The following is a 21032-nucleotide window of genomic DNA, read 5'->3' as shown; positions in this document are numbered from 1 at the left end:
CAACCGAACCCAGTACAAGCGGGATACGGATAATGGCTCCCAGGGAGTTCGATGGGACGGCCGCTGGGTGCAAGGGGTTTTTGCTCCAGTTGGACCTGTACCTGGCGACCGTCCGGCCCTCTCCCTCCGATGAAGAGAGGGTGAGCGTCCTCGTCTCGTGCCTCACGGGTAGAGCCCTGGAATGGGCCAACGTCGTCTGGGAGGGCCCAGACTCAGCAAAGGACAACTACCCAGAGTTCGCTCGCCGCTTCCGGGCGGTATTCGATCATCCCCCGGAGGGCAAGGCGGCGGGCGAGCGATTATTTCATCTGAGGCAGGAGACGAGGAGCGCTCAGGACTGTGCGCTGAAGTTTCGGACTCTAGCCGCCGGATCGGGGTGGAATGAGCGGGCCCTGATTGACCACTACAGGTGTAGTCTACGTGAGGACGTCCGCCGGGAACTGGCTTGCCGGGACCATACCATCACTCTGGACCAGTTGATTGATTTGTCCATCAGGCTGGACAACCTGCTAACTGCCCGGGGACGTTCCGATCGGGGCCTATTCATTCCACCTCCCATCCCTCCTGCTCCAACGCCCATGGAGCTTGGAGGGACCGCTGCTAGGAGGACCGGAGGGGGGGGCCTCTCCTGCACCCACTGTGGCCGTAGAGGACACACTGCGGACCGGTGCTGGAGAGGTTCTCCCGGGAACTCAGATGGCAGGCAGAGCACTCCATCGACCTCCCAGGTGAGTCCGCACCAGCCTCACCCAGACCCCCCTGTCGACCACATGTATGTCTCTGTTTTCTTCCCTGGTTTTTCCCCTCACTCCCAGTATAAGGCACTAGTCGATTCAGGCGCAGCTGGGAGTTTCATGGACCGAAGTGTTGCTGATAAGTTAGGGATCCCCCTGGTTAAACTGGACAAACCCTTCCCCGTGCACGCGTTAGATAGTCGACCACTAGGGTCTGGCCAAGTGAGGGAGGAAACAGTGCCACTGGTCATGGTAACGCAGGGGGGTCATGAGGAACGTATCAGCCTGTTCCTTATTGATTCCCCGGCGTTTCCGGTGGTGCTGGGACTTCCCTGGCTAGCCTCTCACAATCCTCTGATTTCGTGGGGGCAGAGGGCTCTTAAGGGGTGGTCGATTGAGTGCTCAGGTAGGTGTATAAGGGTTTCCATCGGTGCAACCACGGTGGAGAGTCCAGACCAAGTCTCCACTGTACACATTCCCTCTGAATATGCCGATTTGGCTATCGCCTTCAGTAAAATGAAGGCGACTCAATTACCACCCCATCGACAAGGGGATTGTGTGATAAACCTCCAGGCTGGCGCGGCCCTTCCTAAAAGTCACGTGTATCCTCTGTCGCAGGAGGAGACAGTGGCAATGGAGACATACGTCACTGAATCCTTGAGACAGGGATACATTCGGCCATCTAAATCACCCGTCTCCTCGAGTTTATTTTTTGTGAAGAAGAAGGGGGGGGGGGCCTGCGCCCGTGCATTGACTATAGAGGTCTAAATTCTATCACAGTGGGGTTCAGTTACCCACTACCTCTCATTGCTACGGCCGTGGAGTCATTTCACGGGGCACGCTTTTTCACCAAATTAGATCTCAGGAGCGCTTATAACTTGGTGCGTATCCGAGATGGAGACGAGTGGAAGACCGCATTTAGTACCACATCGGGCCATTATGAGTACCTCGTCATGCCATATGGGTTAAAGAATGCTCCCGCTGTCTTCCAATCCTTTGTGGACGAGGTTCTCAGGGACATGCTCGGGCAGGGGGTGGTGGTGTACATCGATGACATCTTGATCTACTCCGCCACTCGCGCCGCGCATGTGGCTCTGGTGCGTAAAGTGCTTGGGCGGCTGCTGGAGCATAACCTATACGTCAAGGCTGAGAAATGTGAGTTCTTCCAACAAGCCGTTTCTTTTCTGGGATATCGCATTTCCACCACAGGGGTGGTGATGGAAGATGACCGCGTTACGGCTGTGCGTAATTGGCCGACCCCTACCACTGTGAAGGAGGTGCAGCGGTTCTTGGGGTTCGCCAATTATTACCGGAGGTTTATCCGGGGTTTTGGCCAGGTGGCAGCTCCCATTACCTCACTGATGAAGGGGGGTCCGGTGCAATTGCGGTGGTCAGCAGAGGCGGACAGAGCCTTCCGTCGTCTGAAGGTTCTGTTTACCAACGCTCCGGTGCTGGCGCATCCGGATCCCTCTTTGCCATTCATAGTGGAGGTGGACGCGTCCGAGGCTGGGGTGGGAGCTGTGCTTTCGCAGCGTTCGGGCGCTCCTCCGAAGCTCCGCCCCTGCGCTTTCTTTTCTAAGAAGCTGAGCCCGGCGGAGCGCAACTATGATGTGGGGGACAGGGAGTTGTTAGCCGTGGTCAAGGCTTTGACAGTGTGGAGACATTGGCTTGAGGGGGCACGTCATCCTTTTCTCATCTGGACCGACCACCGTAACCTGGAGTACATCCGGGCAGCGAGGAGACTTAATCCTCGTCAAGCCAGGTGGGCCATGTTCTTTATGAGGTTTTAGTTCACCTTTTCGTACATCCCGGGTTCTCGGAACCGGAAGGCCGACGCACTGTCACGTCTCTACGACACCGAGGAGCGGACCATCGATCCCACTCCCGTACTCCCTGCGTCCTGTCTGGTGGCGCCGGTGGTGTGGGAGGTGGATGCGGACATCGAGCGGGCGGGTCGGCTCGAACCCACTCCACCTCAATGTCCCGCGGGTCGGAAGTTCGTTCCGCTGGGTGTTCGCGATCGTTTGATCCGATGGGCCCACACTCTACCCTCCTCGGGTCACCCTGGGGTGGAACGGACAGTGCGAGGCCTGAGGGGGAAGTACTGGTGGCCCACATTGGTAGAGGATGTAACACACTATGTCTCTTCCTGTTCGGTGTGCGCCCAGTGTAAGGCTCCTAGGCACCTGCCTCGAGGGAAATTACAGCCCCTCCCCGTTCCACAACGACCTTGGTCTCACCTCTCGGTGGATTTCCTTACGGATCTCCCGCCATCTCAGGGAAATACTACGATCCTGGTTGTTGTGGATCGGTTCTCGAAGTCCTGCCGTCTGATTCCGTTGCCCGGTCTTCCTACGGCCCTACAGACCGCGGAGGCCCTATTCACCCACGTCTTCCGGCACTACGGGGTGCCCGAGGATATCGTATCTGATCGGGGTCCCCAGTTCACGTCCAGGGTGTGGAGGTCGTTTATGGAGAGGCTGGGGGTCTCGGTCAGCCTGACCTCGGGTTTTCACCCCAAGAGTAATGGGCAGGTAGAGCGCATTAACCAGGATGTAGGCAGGTTCCTGCGGTCATATTGCCAGGACCGGCCAGGGGAGTGGGCGCGGTTCGTACCCTGGGCCGAGATGGCCCAGAATTCTCAGCGCCACTCCTCTACTAACCTGTCACCCTTCCAGGTCGTGTTGGGGTATCAGCCGGTCCTGGTGCCATGGCAACAGAGCCAGACAGAGGCTCCTGCGGTGGAGGAATGGGTCCAGCGCTCTAGGGAGACCTGGCAGGCGGTCCAGGAGTGTATCAAGAAGGCTGGAGAACGACACAAAGAGAGCGCTGACCGCCACCGCAGTGAAGCCCCCGTGTTTAACCCGGGGGATAGAGTCTGGCTCTCGACCCGGAACCTGCCCCTCCGCCTGCCCTGCCGGAAGCTGGGTCCGCGATTTGTGGGGCCATTCAAAGTCCTGAGGAGAATAAACGAGGTGTGTTATAGGTTACAACTTCCTACATATTACCGTATTAACCCCTCGTTTCATGTGTCTCTCCTCAGGCCGGTGGTAGCTGGTCCGCTACAGGACGCTGAGGTGCGGGAGGCCCCCCTGCCCCCCCTGGACATCGGAGGGGCCCCGGCGTACACGCCGGGCCATCTTGGACTCCTGACGTCGGGTGGGGGGCCTGCAGTACCTCGTGGACTGGGAGGGGTACGGTCCGGAGGAGAGGTGCTGGGTCCCGGCAAGGGACATTCTGGATCCAGCCATGTTGCGGAATTTCCACAACCTCCGCCCGGATCGCCCAGCGCCTCGCCCTCCGGGTCGTCCTCGAGGCCGGCGTCGGCGCGCTGCGGGACCCGCGCGTCAGGGGAGGGGTACTGTCACAACATCCACAGAAGGGGGCGCCTCTCCTCGGTCGAGCAGCGCTCGGCGGTCGCCGTCGCCGGCCTACTAGCTGCCACCGATCTGTGTTTCAGTGTCTATTAGTTATGTCTGGTTTTTGTTTGCACCTGTTTTGTGTTTTGTCATTAGTGGGGGGGGTATTTAGTCTGTCTGTGTTCAGCTAGGATTTTGTGCGGGATTGTTCGTTGTTACGTGTGGTGTTACTTATATTATCTAGGCATTAGGGTTGCCGGGCTGCGCCCCATCTGCTTTTTGAACGGAGCTTCTTTTTGTCAATTTTCTGACTGTTATGCTCCCAGCCGTATATGAAACTTACCCGTGGATTTATTAAATTAAGATTGTTCCAACGGACCTCAGTCTCCTGCGTTTGACTCACTCCTTAAACTGTTCATTCCGCTCGTGACACCCTCTCAACAATACAGAAACATAACACACTTCTCTAAGTTCCCCTCTCAACAATACAGAAACATAACACACTCTTCTCTAAGTTCCCCTCTCAACAATACAGAAACATAACACACTTCTCTAAGTTCCCCTCTCAACAATACAGAAACATAACACACTCTTCTCTAAGTTCCCCTCTCAACAATACAGAAACATAACACACTCTTCTCTAAGTTCCCCTCTCAACAATACAGAAACATAACACACTCTTCTCTAAGTTCCCCTCTCAACAATACAGAAACATTACCAAGCTGATATTTCTTCACATTTTTATTAAATTGTCAACATACTGTAAAGTACATTCCAAACAACCAACAAGTGTCCAGCATCACCCCTGGAAGTACTGACGTTTTGGCTGATGGCCGATCATATAATAAGGCACTGCTAACATTAAACATTTTGCTTATTGTGGCTGTTATAAAACAGAATAGTTTACACTAAGAATAATAATAAAGACCAATGCAGTAATAAGTACTTCCAATTCCAATGAGAGGTGTCAGTAATCACTGAGAAACACAATAAATAAGATAGCAGGACAGAAACAATATGAACACAGATGACTGTATGAAGCATAACCTTTCATCACTATACAGGGAAGTCATGTAGCCACAGTACAGTTGAAACCAAGGACCATTTCACATGCCAAATGGGACTAGTTAGGAGTGGAATGTTAGCACAGATTTTATCTCAGGCTGCATTTGACACATGGTCCATAATGGCCATCTGTAGCTGCTCACCTCTATTTTCGGACTAAATACTTAACTTTATATACAACAGTACAATACACTGAATACACCTTTCATGACCTAATACACTGAACAATATATTGAACAATACACTGAACAAAAATGTAAAACGCAACATGTAAAGTGTTGGTCCCATGTTTCATGAACTGAAATAAAAGATCCCAGACATATTGCATATCCACAAAAAGCTTATTTCTCTAAATGTTGTGCACAAATTTGTTTACATCCCTGTCAGTGAGCATTTCTCCCTTCCCAAGATAATTCATCCACCTGACAGGTGTGGTATATCAAGAAGCTGATTAAACAGCATGATAATTACACAGGTGCACCTTCTGCTGGGGACAATAAAAGGCCACTCTAAAATGTTACGTTTTGTCACACAACACAATGCCACAGATGTTTCAAGTTTTGAAGGAGTGTGCAATGTGCATGCTGACTGCAGGAATGTCCACCAGAGCTGTTGCCAGAGAATTGAATGTTCATTTCTCTACCATAAGCCGTTTTAGAGAATTTGGCAGTACATCAAACCAACCGCCAGCCCAGGCCCTCCATATCCGGCTTCTTCACCTGCGGGATAATCTGAGACCAGCCACAGCTGATGAAACTGAGGAGTTTTTCTGTCTGTAATAAAACCCTTTTGTGGGGAAAAACCCATTCAGATTGGCTGGACCTGGCTCCCCAGTGGGTATATTTGTACTTATTATGGATCCCCATTAGCTGATGCCAAGGCAGCAGCTACTCTTCCTGGGGTTTATTATGGATCCCCATCAGTTCCTGCCAAGGCAGCAGCTACTCTTCCTGGGGTTTATTATGGATCCCCATTAGTTCCTGCCATGGCAGCAGCTACTCTTCCTGGGGTTTATTATGGATCCCCATTAGTTCCTGCCAAGGCAGCAGCTACTCTTCCTGGGGTTTATTATGGATCCCCATTAGTTCCTGCCATGGCAGCAGCTACTCTTCCTGGGGTTTATTATGGATCCCCATTAGTTCCTGCCAAGGCAGCAGCTACTCTTCCTGGGGTTTATTATGGATCCCCATTAGTTCCTGCCATGGCAGCAGCTACTCTTCCTGGGGTTTATTATGGATCCCCATTAGTTCCTGCCAAGGCAGCAGCTACTCTTCCTGGGGTTTATTATGGATCCCCATTAGTTCCTGCCAAGGCAGCACCTACTCTTCCTGGGGTCCAACAACATTAAGGCAGCTGCACCCCCAGTCCAGTCACATGAAATCCATAGATTAGGGCCTAATTAATTTATTTCAATTTACTGATAACCTTATATGAACTGTAACTCATTAACATATTTGAAATTGTTGCATGTTGCGTTTATATTTTTGTTCAGTGTACTTATATTTTCTTAAATTTATATACAACATTACAATACACTGATTTAAAAAAAAAAAAAAAGCCTTTTGTGAACAAACACTTGACTTTTCCCCCACTTTCTAGCTCTGACTCTGGACTTACTATGACTGTGAGATGTGGTTGTCCCACCTAGCTATCTGGAGATGAAAGCACTAACTGGAAGTCTCTCTGGATAAGAGCATCTGCTAAATGACTAACATGTACATGTAAATACCCCTTTTATCAACTAGCCATGGTCATTTGGCAAAACCATGTAAAACTATACATGCTCAACATACAACAGCAAAATAATGATATTGACAGTAAAAGCTCAGTAGAGTGGGGTCTGACAGGTTGAAGTAACAGATAAAAACATCCCTACATTCAGGATCCAGGGATTCTACATGTTAACCTGTTCCCCTTGAGGGAGTAACACACTATAACGAGATCATGTAGGCTGTGAAGAGATCAGTTCATATTCCATCTGTCTCTAGTGTTGAGTACTATGTCTGTAGTGTTGAGTACTATGTCTGTAGTGTTGAGTACTATGTCTCTAGTGTTGAGTACTCAGTCTGTAGTGTTGAGTACTCTGTCTGTGGTGTCGAGTACTATGTCTGTAGTGTTGAGTACTCTGTCTGTAGTGTTGAGCACTCTGTCTGTAGTGTTGAGTACTATGTCTGTAGTGTTGAGTACTATGTCTGTAGTGTTGAGTACTCAGTCTCTAGTGTTGAGTACTCTGTCTGTAGTGTTGAGTACTCTGTCTGTAGTGATGAGTACTATGTCTGTAGTGTTGAGTACTATGTCTCTAGTGTTAAGTACTATGTCTGTAGCGTTGAGTACTATGTCTGTAGTGTTGAGTACTCTGTCTGTAGCATTGAGTACTATGTCTGTAGTGTTGAGTACTATGTCTGTAGTGTTGAGTACCATGTCTGTAGTGTTGAGTGCTATGTCTGTAGCGTTGAGTGCTATGTCTGTAGCGTTGAGTACTATGTCTGTAGCGTTGAGTGCTATGTCTGTAGCGTTGAGTGCTATGTCTGTAGCGTTGAGTACTATGTCTGTAGTGTTGAGTGCTATGTCTGTAGCGTTGAGTGCTATGTCTGTAGCGTTGAGTACTATGTCTGTAGCGTTGAGTGCTATGTCTGTAGTGTTGAGTACTATGTCTGTAGTGTTGAGTACTATGTCTCTAGTGTTGAGTACTCTGTCTGTAGTGTTGAGTACTCTGTCTGTAGTGTTGAGTACTATGTCTGTAGTGTTGAGTACTATGTCTGTAGCGTTGAGTACTATGTCTGTAGTGTTGAGTACTATGTCTGTAGCGTTGAGTACTATGTCTGTAGTGTTGAGTACTATGTCTCTAGTGTTGAGTACTATGTCTGTAGTGTTGAGTACTCTGTCTGTAGCATTGAGTACTATGTCTGTAGTGTTGAGTACTCAGTCTCTAGTGTTGAGCACTCTGTTGAGTACTCTGTAGCGTTGAGTACTCTCTGTAGTGTTGAGTACTCTCTGTAGTGTTGTGTACTCTGTCTGTATGGCTAGAGCTTGCTTTCAATACCTCACCTTGCGAGGATAACGGCCCTGAGCCTTTTTTAAATGTTTTATGTTGGAGAACACATTGGGATGGATCTTAGACCATTCCTCTTTACAGAATCCTTCCAGATCCTTGATATCCTTTGTCTGGTCTTATGGACTGCCCCCTTCACATCAAACCACAGGTTTTCAGTGGGTTTCAAGTCTGGAGACTAAGATGGCCATTGCTGTTGATTTTGTGGCCAATTAACAATTTCTTTGTGTATTTTAATGTGAGCTTGAGGTTATTGTCTTGCTGGAAGATCCACTCTGCGGCCACGTTTCAGCCTCCTGACAGAGGCAACCAGGTTTTTGGCTAAAATGTCCTTGTACTGGGTAAAGTTCATGATGCTGTTGACCTTAACAAGGGCCCCAGGACCAGTGGAAGGTAAATAGGCCCTTAACACCAAAGATCCACCACCATATTTTCCAGTAGGTATGAGGTTATTTTCTGCTCATACATTCTCATTTCGAAGCCTGGCCAAAGAGCTCTATTTTCATGTCATCCAACAAACGTAAACGCCTGGAGTTTTTAACGGCACTGCCGCTTGGATTGGAACCGGTGCTTCTGGTCCAGGTCCCTCCTCGGACCCAATCCAGTCCTCCTGTCCTGTCCCTCCTCGGACCCAATCCAGTCCTCCTGGACTGTCCTGTCCCCTGGCCCTACACTCAGTCCTCCTGTCCTGTCCCCCTGGCCCCACACTCAGTCCTCCTGTCCTGTCCCCCTGGCCCCACACTCAGTCCTCCTGTACTGTCCTGTCCCCTGGCCCCACACTCAGTCCTCCTGTACTGTCCTGTCCCCTGGCCCCACACTCAGTCCTCCTGTACTGTCCTGTCCTGTCCCCCAGCCCTACACCCAGTCCTCCTGTACTGTCCTGTCCCACTGGCCCCACACTCAGTCCTCCTGTACTGTCCTGTCCCCTGGCCCCAATCCAGTCCTCCTGTCCTGTCCTGTCCCCCCGGCCATACACTCAGTCCTCCTGTCCTGTCCCCCTGGCCCCAATCCAGTCCTCCTGTCCTGTCTGTCCACCCGGCCCTACACTCAGTCCTCCTGTCCTGTCTGTCCACCCGGCCCTACACTCAGTCCTCCTGTCCTGTCTGTCCACCCGGCCCTACACTCAGTCCTCCTGTCCTGTCTGTCCACCCGGCCCTACACTCAGTCCTCCTGTCCTGTCTGTCCACCCGGCCCTACACTCAGTCCTCCTGTACTGTCCTGTCCCACTGGCCCCACACTCAGTCCTCCTGTACTGTCCTGTCCCCTGGCCCCAATCCAGTCCTCCTGTCCTGTCCTGTCCCCCCGGCCATACACTCAGTCCTCCTGTACTGTCCTGTCCTGTCCCCCCGGCCCTACACTCAGTCCTCCTGTACTGTCCCCCTGGCCCCAATCCAGTCCTCCTGTCCTGTCTGTCCACCCGGCCATACACTCAGTCCTCCTGTCCTGTCTGTCCTCCCAGCCCTACACTCAGTCCTCCTGTCCTGTCTGTCCCCCCAGCCCTACACTCAGTCCTCCTGTCCTGTCTGTCCCCCTGGCCCTACACTCAGTGTTCCTGTCCTGTCCCCCCAGCCCTACACTCAGTCCTCCTGTCCTGTCCCCCCAGCCCTACACTCAGTCCTCCTGTCCTGTCCTGTCCCCCCAGCCCTACACTCAGTCCTCCTGTCCTGTCACCCCAGCCCTACACTCAGACCTCCTGTCCTGTCCTGTCCCCCCAGCCCTACACTCAGTCCTCCTGTCCTGTCCCCCCAGCCCTACACTCAGTCCTCCTGTACTGTCCTGTCTGTCCCCCTGGCCCTACACTCAGTCCTCCTGTCCTGTCTGTCCCCCCAGCCCTACACTCAGTCCTCCTGTCCTGTCTGTCCCCCCAGCCCTACACTCAGTCCTCCTGTCCTGTCCCCCCAGCCCTACACTCAGTCCTCCTGTCCTGTCCTGTCCCCCTGGCCCTACACTCAGTCCTCCTGTCCTGTCCTGTCCCCCCAGCCCTACACTCAGTCCTCCTGTCCTGTCCTGTCCTGTCCCCCCAGCCCTACACTCAGTCCTCCTGTCCTGTCCTGTCCTGTCCCCCCAGCCCTACACTCAGTCCTCCTGTCCTGTCCTGTCCTGTCCCCCCAGCCCTACACTCAGTCCTCCTGTCCTGTCCCCCCACCCTACACTCAGTCCTCCTGTCCTGTCCTGTCCCCCCAGCCCTACACTCAGTCCTCCTGTCCTGTCCTGTCCCCCTGGCCCTACACTCAGTCCTCCTGTCCTGTCCTGTCCTGTCCCCCCAGCCCTACACTCAGTCCTCCTGTCCTGTCCTGTCCTGTCCCCCCAGCCCTACACTCAGTCCTCCTGTCCTGTCCTGTCCTGTCCCCCCAGCCCTACACTCAGTCCTCCTGTCCTGTCCCCCCGCCCTACACTCAGTCCTCCTGTCCTGTCCTGTCCCCCCAGCCCTACACTCAGTCCTCCTGTCTGTCCCCCTGGCCCTACACTCAGTCCTCCTGTCCTGTCTGTCCCCCTGGCCCTACACTCAGTGTTCCTGTCCTGTCCCCCCAGCCCTACACTCAGTCATTCAGACATCATATTTCGGTGAGTGTGACTTTGTAGGCGTCAGCGTAGCTCTCTATACTCAGGATGAAGGTGTCTTCATTGGAGTAATGCTCTATGATGTTGTCATCCATGTTCACCAGGATCCTATAAGGGAGAATGGGGAGAGTTAGCTGATTCCATGTTCACCAGGATCCTATAAGGGAGAATGGGGAGAGTTAGCTGATTCCATGTTCACCAGGATCCTATAAGGGAGAATGGGGAGAGTTAGCTGATTCCATGTTCACCAGGATCCTATAAGGGAGAATGGGGAGAGTTAGCTGATTCCATGTTCACCAGGATCCTATAAGGGAGAATGGGGAGAGTTAGCTGATTCCATGTTCACCAGGATCCTATAAGGGAGAATGGGGAGAGTTAGCTGATTCCATGTTCACCAGGATCCTATAAGGGAGAATGGGGAGAGTTAGCTGATTCCATGTTCACCAGGATCCTATAAGGGAGAATGGGGAGAGTTAGCTGATTCCATGTTCACCAGGATCCTATAAGGGAGAATGGGGAGAGTTAGCTGATTCCATGTTCACCAGGATCCTATAAGGGAGAATGGGGAGAGTTAGCTGATTCCATGTTCACCAGGATCCTATAAGGGAGAATGGGGAGAGTTAGCTGATTCCATGTTCACCAGGATCCTATAAGGGAGAATGGGGAGAGTTAGCTGATTCCATGTTCACCAGGATCCTATAAGGGAGAATGGGGAGAGTTAGCTGGTTGATTGACTGACTGATTGATTGATTGTCCTGCAAATGTTTAAAACCCAACATTCACAAACACAGAGGAATACTAAGAATTCAGACATTCATGCCTGGATATTTATCCTTCTCACACCAGTTTGAGTAAAGAACAGGACTAGAAAGTGTGGCAACACCAGCCTATTAGATTCCTTCAATTCCATGCTAATGCTGTGTTCAATACAATACCATTCTAATGCCGTGCTCAATAGAATTCCATTCTAATGCCGTGCTCAACAGAATTCCATGCTAATGCCGTGCTCAACAGAATTCCATTCTAATGCCGTGCTCAACACAATTCCATGCTAATGCCGTGCTCAACAGAATTCCATGCTAATTCCGTGCTCAACAGAATTCCATGCTAATTCCATGCATAACAGAATTCCATTCTGATGCCGTGTTGAGTAGAATTCCATTCTAATGCAGTGTTCAATAGAATTCAATTCTAATGCAGTGTTCAATAGAATTCAATTCTAATGCAGTGTTCAATAGAATTCCATTCTAATGCAGTGTTCAATAGAATTCCATTCTAATGCAGTGTTCAATAGAATTCCATTCTAATGCAGTGTTCAATAGAATTCCATTCTAATGCTGTGTTCAATAGAATTCCATTCTAATGCAGTGTTCAATAGAATTCCATTCTAATGCAGTGTTCAATAGAATTCCATTCTAATGCTGTGTTCAATAGAATTCCATTCTAATGCAGTGTTCAATAGAATTCCATTCTAATGCAGTGTTCAATAGAATTCCATTCTAATGCTGTGTTCAATAGAATTCCATTCTAATGCAGTGTTCAATAGAATTCCATTCTAATGCAGTGTTCAATAGAATTCCATTCTAATGCAGTGTTCAATAGAATTCCATTCTAATGCAGTGTTCAATAGAATTCCATTCTAATGCAGTGTTCAATAGAATTCCATTCTAATGCCGTGTTCAATAGATTTCCATTCTCACCCTTTTTTGCTTTTCTTGTAGATCTTGGCTATGCTCTCAGTGGGAACTCCATACTTCTCTGATATCTGTGAATGAAGCACAATGTTATTGAGATTCAACGAACAGGCTGTGGATGCTATATACCAATACCAGAGAAGATCATCAACTCATCCTTGACCGCTGGCTACGTCCCTTCCGTCTTCAAGAGAGCGAGAGTTGCACCCCTTCTGAAAAAACCTACACTCGATCCCTCCGATGTCAACAACTACAGACCAGTATCCCTTCTTTCTTTTCTCTCCAAAACTCTTGAACGTGCCGTCCTTGGCCAGCTCTCCTGCTATCTCTCTCAGAATGACCTTCTTGATCCTAATCAGTCAGGTTTCAAGACTGGGCATTCAACTGAGACTGCTCTTCTCTGTGTCACGGAGGCTCTCCGCACTGCTAAAGCTAACTCTCTCTCCTCTGCTCTCATCCTTCTAGACCTATCTGCTGCCTTTGATACTGTGAACCATAAGATCCTCCTCTCCACCCTCTCCGAGTTGGGCATCTCCGGCGCGGCCCACGCTTGGATTGCGTCCTACCTGACAGGTCTCTCCTACCAGGTGGCGTGGCGAGAATCTGTCTCCGCACCATGCGCTCTCACCACTGGTGTTCCCCAGGGCTCTGTTCTAGGCCCTCTCCTATTCTCGCTATACACCAAGTCACTTGGCTCTGTCATATCCTCACATGGTCTCTCCTATCATTGCTATGCAGACGACACACAATTAATCTTCTCCTTTCCCCCTTCTGATAACCAGGCAGCGAATCGCATCTCTGCATGTCTGTCAGACATATCAGTGTGGATGACGGATCACCAGCTCAAGCTGAACCTCGGCAAGACGGAGCTGCTCTTCCTCCCGGGGAAGGACTGCCCGTTCCATGATCTCGCCATCACGGTTGACAACTCCCTTGTGTCCTCCTCCCAGAGTGCTAAGAACCTTGGCGTGATCCTGGACAACACCCTGTCGTTCTCCACTAACATCAAGGCGGTGACCCGATCCTGTAGGTTCATGCTCTACAACATTCGCAGAGTACGACCCTGCCTCACACAGGAAGCGGCGCAGGTCCTAATCCAGGCACTTGTCATCTCCCATCTGGATTACTGCAACTCGCTGTTGGCTGGGCTCCCTGCCTGTGCCATTAAACCCCTACAACTCATCCAGAACGCCGCAGCCCGTCTGGTGTTCAACCTTCCCAAGTTCTCTCACGTCACCCCGCTCCTCCGCTCTCTCCACTGGCTTCCAGTTGAAGCTCGCATCCGCTACAAGACCATGGTGATTGCCTACGGAGCTGTGAAGGGAACGGCACCTCCATACCTTCAGGCTCTGATCAGGCCCTACACCCAAACAAGGGCACTGCGTTCATCCGCCACTGGCCTGCTGGCCCCCCTACCTCTGAGGAAGCACAGTTCCCGCTCAGCCCAGTCAAAACTGTTCGCTGCTCTGGCACCCCAATGGTGGAATAAGCTCCCTCACGACGCCAGGACAGCGGAGTCAATCACCACCTTCCGGAGACACCTGAAACCCCACCTCTTTAAGGAATACCTGGGATAGGATAAAGTAATCCTTCTAACCCCCCCCCCCCCCCCCTTAAAGATTTAGATGCACTATTGTAAAGTGGTTGTTCCACTGGATATCATAAGGTGAATACACCATTTTGTAAGTCACTCTGGATAAGAGCGTCTGCTAAATGACTTAAATGTAAATGTAAGATAGAATCTATCATCTGGACGATCCAGGTTAACTAACTGGTGGAGGCCCTCTGGTCAGCACCTCAGAAACAGGGCTTTTCTCCCTTCTAACTTTGCCTTTTCTTAATCTGGCTGCGCTGCTGATTCTGATCTGTTTGTATAAAGCAACAATACCCTAAAACGTTTTTGTTGTTGTTGAGATACTCACTGCATCCATCAGGCCTCTCAAGGTTGGAGACTTGAGCATCAGAGCATCAAACACCTCATCAGACTCCTTCCTCACATACAGCAGGACTGTGGAGAGATGGACACAGTCAGGATGTTATGCCACTGAAGTTGTTTTAGCTTGTCTGTGAAGCAGCGCTCCCATAGTAGGATATTATATAGACTGGTACCTCTCTGTAGAGGTTATATAGACTGGTACCTCTCTGTAGAGGTTATATAGACTGGTACCTCTCTGTAGAGGTTATATAGACTGGTACCTCTCTGTAGAGGTTATATAGACTGGTACCTCTCTGTAGAGGTTATATAGACTGGTACCTCTCTGTAAAGGTTATATAGACTGGTACCTCTCTGTAGAGGTTATGTAGACTGGTACCTCTCTGTAGAGTCTATATAGACCGGTACCTCTCTGTAGAGGTTATATAGACCGGTACCTCTGTGTAGAGGTTATATAGACTGGTACCTCTCTGTAGAGTCTATATAGACTGCTACCTCTCTGTAGAGGTTATATAGACCGGTACCTCTCTGTAGAGGTTATATAGACTGGTACCTCTCTGTAGAGGTTATATAGACTGGTACCTCTGTGTAGAGGTTATATAGACTGGTACCTCTGTGTAGAGGTTATATAGACTGGTACCTCTCTGTAGATTCTATATAGACTGGTACCTCTGTGTAGAGGTTATATAGACTGGTACCTCTCTGTAGAGGTTATATAGACTGGTACCTCTCTGTAGAGGTTATATAGACTGGTACCTCTCTGTAGATTCTATATAGACTGGTACCTCTGTGTAGAGTCTATATAGACCGGTACCTCTCTGTAGAGGCTATATAGACTGGTACCTCTCTGTAGAGGTTATATAGACCGGTACCTCTGTGTAGAGGTTATATAGACTGGTACCTCTCTGTAGAGTCTATATAGACCGGTACCTCTCTGTAGAGGTTATATAGACTGGTACCTCTCTGTAGAGGTTATATAGACTGGTACCTCTGTGTAGAGGTTATATAGACTGGTACCTCTCTGTAGAGGTTATATAGACCGGTACCTCTGTGTAGAGGTTATATAGACTGGTACCTCTCTGTAGAGTCTATATAGACCGGTACCTCTCTGTAGAGGTTATATAGACCGGTACCTCTGTGTAGAGGTTATATAGACCGGTACCTCTGTGTAGAGGTTATATAGACTGGTACCTCTCTGTAGAGTCTATATAGACCGGTACCTCTCTGTAGAGTCTATATAGACCGGTACCTCTCTGTAGAGGTTATATAGACCGGTACCTCTCTGTAGAGTCTATATAGACTGGTACCTCTCTGTAGAGATAATATATAGACTGGTACCTCTCTGTATATTCTATATAGACTGGTACCTCTCTGTAGAGGTTATATAGACTGGTACCTCTCTGTAGATTCTATATAGACTGGTACCTCTCTGTAGAGGTTATATAGACTGGTACCTCTCTGTAGAGGTTATATAGACTGGTACCTCTCTGTAGAGGTTATATAGACTGGTACCTCTCTGTAAAGGTTATATAGACTGGTACCTCTCTGTAGAGGTTATGTAGACTGGTACCTCTCTGTAGAGTCTATATAGACCGGTACCTCTCTGTAGAGGTTATATAGACCGGTACCTCTGTGTAGAGGTTATATAGACTGGTACCTCTCTGTAGAGTCTATATAGACTGCTACCTCTCTGTAGAGGTTATATAGACCGGTACCTCTCTGTAGAGGTTATATAGACTGGTACCTCTCTGTAGAGGTTATATAGACTGGTACCTCTGTGTAGAGGTTATATAGACTGGTACCTCTGTGTAGAGGTTATATAGACTGGTACCTCTCTGTAGATTCTATATAGACTGGTACCTCTGTGTAGAGGTTATATAGACTGGTACCTCTCTGTAGAGGTTATATAGACTGGTACCTCTCTGTAGAGGTTATATAGACTGGTACCTCTCTGTAGATTCTATATAGACTGGTACCTCTGTGTAGAGTCTATATAGACCGGTACCTCTCTGTAGAGGCTATATAGACTGGTACCTCTCTGTAGAGGTTATATAGACCGGTACCTCTGTGTAGAGGTTATATAGACTGGTACCTCTCTGTAGAGTCTATATAGACCGGTACCTCTCTGTAGAGGTTATATAGACTGGTACCTCTCTGTAGAGGTTATATAGACTGGTACCTCTGTGTAGAGGTTATATAGACTGGTACCTCTCTGTAGAGGTTATATAGACCGGTACCTCTGTGTAGAGGTTATATAGACTGGTACCTCTCTGTAGAGTCTATATAGACCGGTACCTCTCTGTAGAGGTTATATAGACCGGTACCTCTGTGTAGAGGTTATATAGACCGGTACCTCTGTGTAGAGGTTATATAGACTGGTACCTCTCTGTAGAGTCTATATAGACCGGTACCTCTCTGTAGAGTCTATATAGACCGGTACCTCTCTGTAGAGGTTATATAGACCGGTACCTCTCTGTAGAGTCTATATAGACTGGTACCTCTCTGTAGAGATAATATATAGACTGGTACCTCTCTGTATATTCTATATAGACTGGTACCTCTCTGTAGAGGTTATATAGACTGGTACCTCTCTGTAGATTCTATATAGACTGGTACCTCTCTGTAGAGGTTATATAGACTGGTACCTCTCTGTAGAGGTTATATAGACTGGTACCTCTCTGTAGAGGTTATATAGACTGGTACATCTCTGTAGAGGTTATATAGACTGGTACCTCTCTGTAGATTCTATATAGACTGGTACCTCTCTGTAGAGGTTATATAGACTGGTACCTCTCTGTAGAGGTTATATAGACTGGTACCTCTCTGTAGAGGTTATATAGACCGGTACCTCTCTGTAGAGTCTATATAGACTGGTACCTCTCTGTAGAGGTTATATAGACTGGTACCTCTCTGTAGAGGTTATATAGACCGGTACCTCTCTGTAGAGTCTATATAGACTGGTACCTCTCTGTAGAGGTTATATAGACCGGTATCTCTCTGTAGAGGTTATATAGACTGGTACCTCTCTGTAGAGGTTATATAGACTGCTACCTCTCTGTAAAGGTTATATAGACTGGCACCTCTATGTAGAGGTTATATAGACTGGTACCTCTCTTGTGCGTTTCCTCTTTGATCTGTTTGTGGGACGGAGGTGAGAGGTCATCCTCTGATGGTCTGAACATCCTCTTAACCAACACACTCCTGCATGATGGACACAACAACAGCGACAGACCAGTCAGACCTCTAACTCACACACACACACACTCATCCCACATCCAAGACGGGATACACAACCAACAAGAGGGCTCGCTCTGAGGCTGGGATTCAACTCGATCACGCTTTGGCGGCAATACACGTTTTAAAGGGAATGTTCCAACATCCGTGAACGCTTTCACGCTAAACACTGCATGTCCAGTAACGGCGCCGGAGAGAGGGCTGTCGTTTTATTGGCTTTATTAACCAAACGTGCTATTTTGTTTGTTTGTTTCGCATTGTTTGTGTCACTTCCTGACCAGTAAAAGGGGTTATTTGTCATTTGTAGTTTGGTCAGGGTGTGGCAGGGGGTGTTTTGTGTGTTTCGGTGTTTTTGGTCACGTTCTGTATTTTCTATTTCTATGTGTATATCTAGTTTTCTATTTCTATGTTGGGTTTTTGGCAATGACCTCCAATTAGAGGCAGCTGGTTGTCGTTGTCTCTAATTGGAGGCCATATTTAGTTGGGTTTGTTTTCACTTGTGTTTTGTGGGTGGATATTTTCTGTATAGCCTGGGAGCCTTACGGAACTGTTATTGTCATTTGTTTATTTTGTTCAAGTGTTTACTTTAAATAAATTAAGAAGATGAGCACTTTACCCGCTGCGCATTGGTCCAATCCTTACGACGCCTATGACAGTTTGTGACTTATTTTGTACATATCAAATCAAACTTTATTTGTCACATGCGCCAAATACAACAAAGTGGTAGACACTACCGTGAAATGCTTACTTACAAGACCTTAACCAACAGTGCAGTTCAAGAAGAGTTAAGAAAATATTTGCCAAATAAACTAAAGTAAAAAATTATAAAAAATAATATAATAACAGAACAATAACGAGACTATATACAGGGGGTACCGGTACCGAGTCAGTATGCGGGGCTACAGGTTAGTTGAGGTAATTTGTACATTTGTGTGGGTGAAGGGACTATGCATAGATAATAAACAGCGAGTAGCAGCAGTGTACAAAACAAATGGGGGGGGTCAATGTAAATAGTCCGGTGGCCATTTGATTAATAGTTCAGCAGTCTTATGGCTGGGGGGTAGAAGCTGTTTAGAAGCCACTTGGTCCTAGACTTGGCAATCCGGTACCGCTTGCTGTGCGGTAGCAGAGAAAACTTGGGTGACTTGGGTGACTGGAGTCTTTGACAATCTTGGTCAGGGAGAGATTGAAAATGTCAGTGAAGACACTTGCCAGCTGATCAGCGCATGCTCTGAGTACACGTCCTGGTAATCCATCTGGCCCCGCGGCCATGTGAAATGTTGACCTGTTTAAAGGTCTTGCTCACATCGGCTGTGTTTACACACAGTCATACAGAACAGCTGGTGCTCTCGTGCTTGCTTCAGTGTTGATTGCCTCGAAGCGAGCATAAAAGGCATTTAGCTCGTCTGGTAGGCTCACGTCACTGGGCAGCTCACGTCTGGGTTTCCCTTTGTTGTCCGTAACAGTTTTCAAGCCCTGCCACATCCGACGAGCGTCAGAGCCGAGATGCATACAAAGCTCTCCCCCACCCTCCATTTGGCAAATCTGACCATATTTTTATCCTCCTGATTCCTGCTTAAAAACAAAAACTAAAGCAGGAATTACCAGTGACTCGCTCAATACAGAAGTGGTCAGATGACGCAGATGCTACACTACAGGACTGTTTTGCACAGTTCTATCACAGACTGGAATATGTTCCGGGATTCTTCCAATGGCATTGAGGAGTACACCACATCAGTCACTGGCTTCATCAATAAGTGCATCGATGACATCATCCCCACAGTGACTGTATGTACATACCTCAACCAGAAGCCATGGATTACAGGCAACATCCGCACCAAGCTAAAGGGTAGAGCTGCCGCTTTTAAGGAGAGAGACTCTAATCCGGAAGCTTATAAGAAATCCCGCTATGCCCTCCGACAAACCATCAAACAGGCAAAGTATCAATACAGGACTAAAATTGAAACGTACTACACCGGCTCTGACGCTTGTCAGATGTGGCAGGGCTTACAAACCATTACAGACTACAAAGGGAAGCACACTGCCCAGTGACACGGGCCAACCAGACGAACTAAATAACTTCCTCTAAATGGCGCATTGTCCAAGTCAACCATCAAATTTAATCCAGGCCTGTGTGTGTGTGTGTGTGTGTGTGTGTGTGTGTGTGTGTGTGTGTGTGTGTGTGTGTGTGTGTGTGTGTGTGTGTGTGTGTGTGTGTGTGTGTGTGTGTGTGTGTGTGTGTGTGTGTGTGTGTGTGTGTGTGTGTGTGTGTGTGTGCGTGTGTGTGTGTGTGCGTGTGTGTGTGCGTGTGTGTGTGTGTGTGTGTACTGATGAAGTCGGAAGTTTACATACACTTAGTTTGGAGTCATTAAAAGTCATTATTCAGCCACTCCACAAATTTCTTGTTAACAAACTATAGTTTTAGCAAGTCGGTTAGGACATCTACTTTGTGCATGACACAAGTCATTTTTCCAACAATTGTTTACAGACAGATTATTTCACTTATAATTCACTGTATCACAATTCCAGTGGGTCAGAAGTTTACATACATTAAGTTGACTGTGCCTTTAAACAGCTTGGAAAATTTCAGAAAATTATGTCATGGCTTTAGAAGCTTCTGATAGACTAATTGACATAATTTGAGTCAATTGGAGGTGTACCTGTGGATGTATTTCAAGGCCTTCCTTCAAACTCAGTGCCTCTTTGCTTGACATCATAGGAAAATCTAAAGAAATCAGCCAAGACCTCAGAAACAAAATTGTAGACCTCCACAAGTCTGGTTCATCCTTGGGAGAAATTTCCAAATGCCTGAAGATACCACGTTCATCTGTACAAATAATAGTACGCAAGTATAAACACCATGGGACCACACAGCCGTCATACCGCTCAGGAAGGAGACTCATTCTGTCTCCTTGAGATGAACGTACTTTGGTGCGAAAATTGCAAATCAATCCCAGAACAACAGCAAAGGACCTTGTGAAGATGCTGGAGGAAACCGGTACAAAAGTATCTATATCCACAGTAAAACGAGTCCTATATCGACATAACCTGAAAGGCCGCTTAGCAAGGAAGAAGCCACTGCTCCAAAACCGCCATAAAAAAAGCCAGACTACGGTTTGCAACTGCACATGGGGACAAAGATTGTACTTTTTGGAGAAATGTCCTCTGGTCTGATGAAACAAAAATAGAACTGTTTGGCCATAATGACTTTCTTTATGTTTGGAGGAAAAAGGGAGAAGCTTGCAAGCTGAAGAACACCATCCCAACCATGAAGCACGGGGGTGGCAGCATCATGTTGTGGGGGGTGCTTTGCTGCAGGAGGGACTGGTGCACTTCACAAAATAGATGGCTTCATGACGAAGGAAAATTAGGTGGATATATTGAAGCAACATCTCAAGA

At 48.3% G+C, this 21032-nt stretch overlaps 1 protein-coding gene across 1 annotated transcript in view; it reads right to left on the bottom strand.

Annotated features, from left to right (window-relative positions):
• Window positions 1-4819: 4819 nt before the first annotated feature.
• grhl2b (grainyhead-like transcription factor 2b) overlaps window positions 4820-21032 on the bottom strand; it is an 86171-nt gene continuing 69958 nt past the window's right edge. The window contains exons 13-16 of the mRNA XM_045695148.2: window positions 17509-17600; window positions 14389-14474; window positions 12473-12537; window positions 4820-10880 (exon numbers count right to left, since the gene is read on the bottom strand). Of these exons, the coding sequence (XP_045551104.1) occupies window positions 10766-10880; window positions 12473-12537; window positions 14389-14474; window positions 17509-17600 (358 nt within the window). The 3' untranslated portion in view covers window positions 4820-10765. The remainder of the gene's footprint in view (window positions 10881-12472; window positions 12538-14388; window positions 14475-17508; window positions 17601-21032) is intronic.

This window comes from Salmo salar, chromosome 14, assembly GCF_965601325.2.
Source record: "Salmo salar chromosome 14, fSalSal1, whole genome shotgun sequence".
Taxonomy (NCBI): domain Eukaryota; kingdom Metazoa; phylum Chordata; class Actinopteri; order Salmoniformes; family Salmonidae; genus Salmo; species Salmo salar.
The sequence above is the reverse complement of the archived record's forward strand: the minus strand, read 5'-3'. Positions and strand labels throughout refer to the sequence as shown.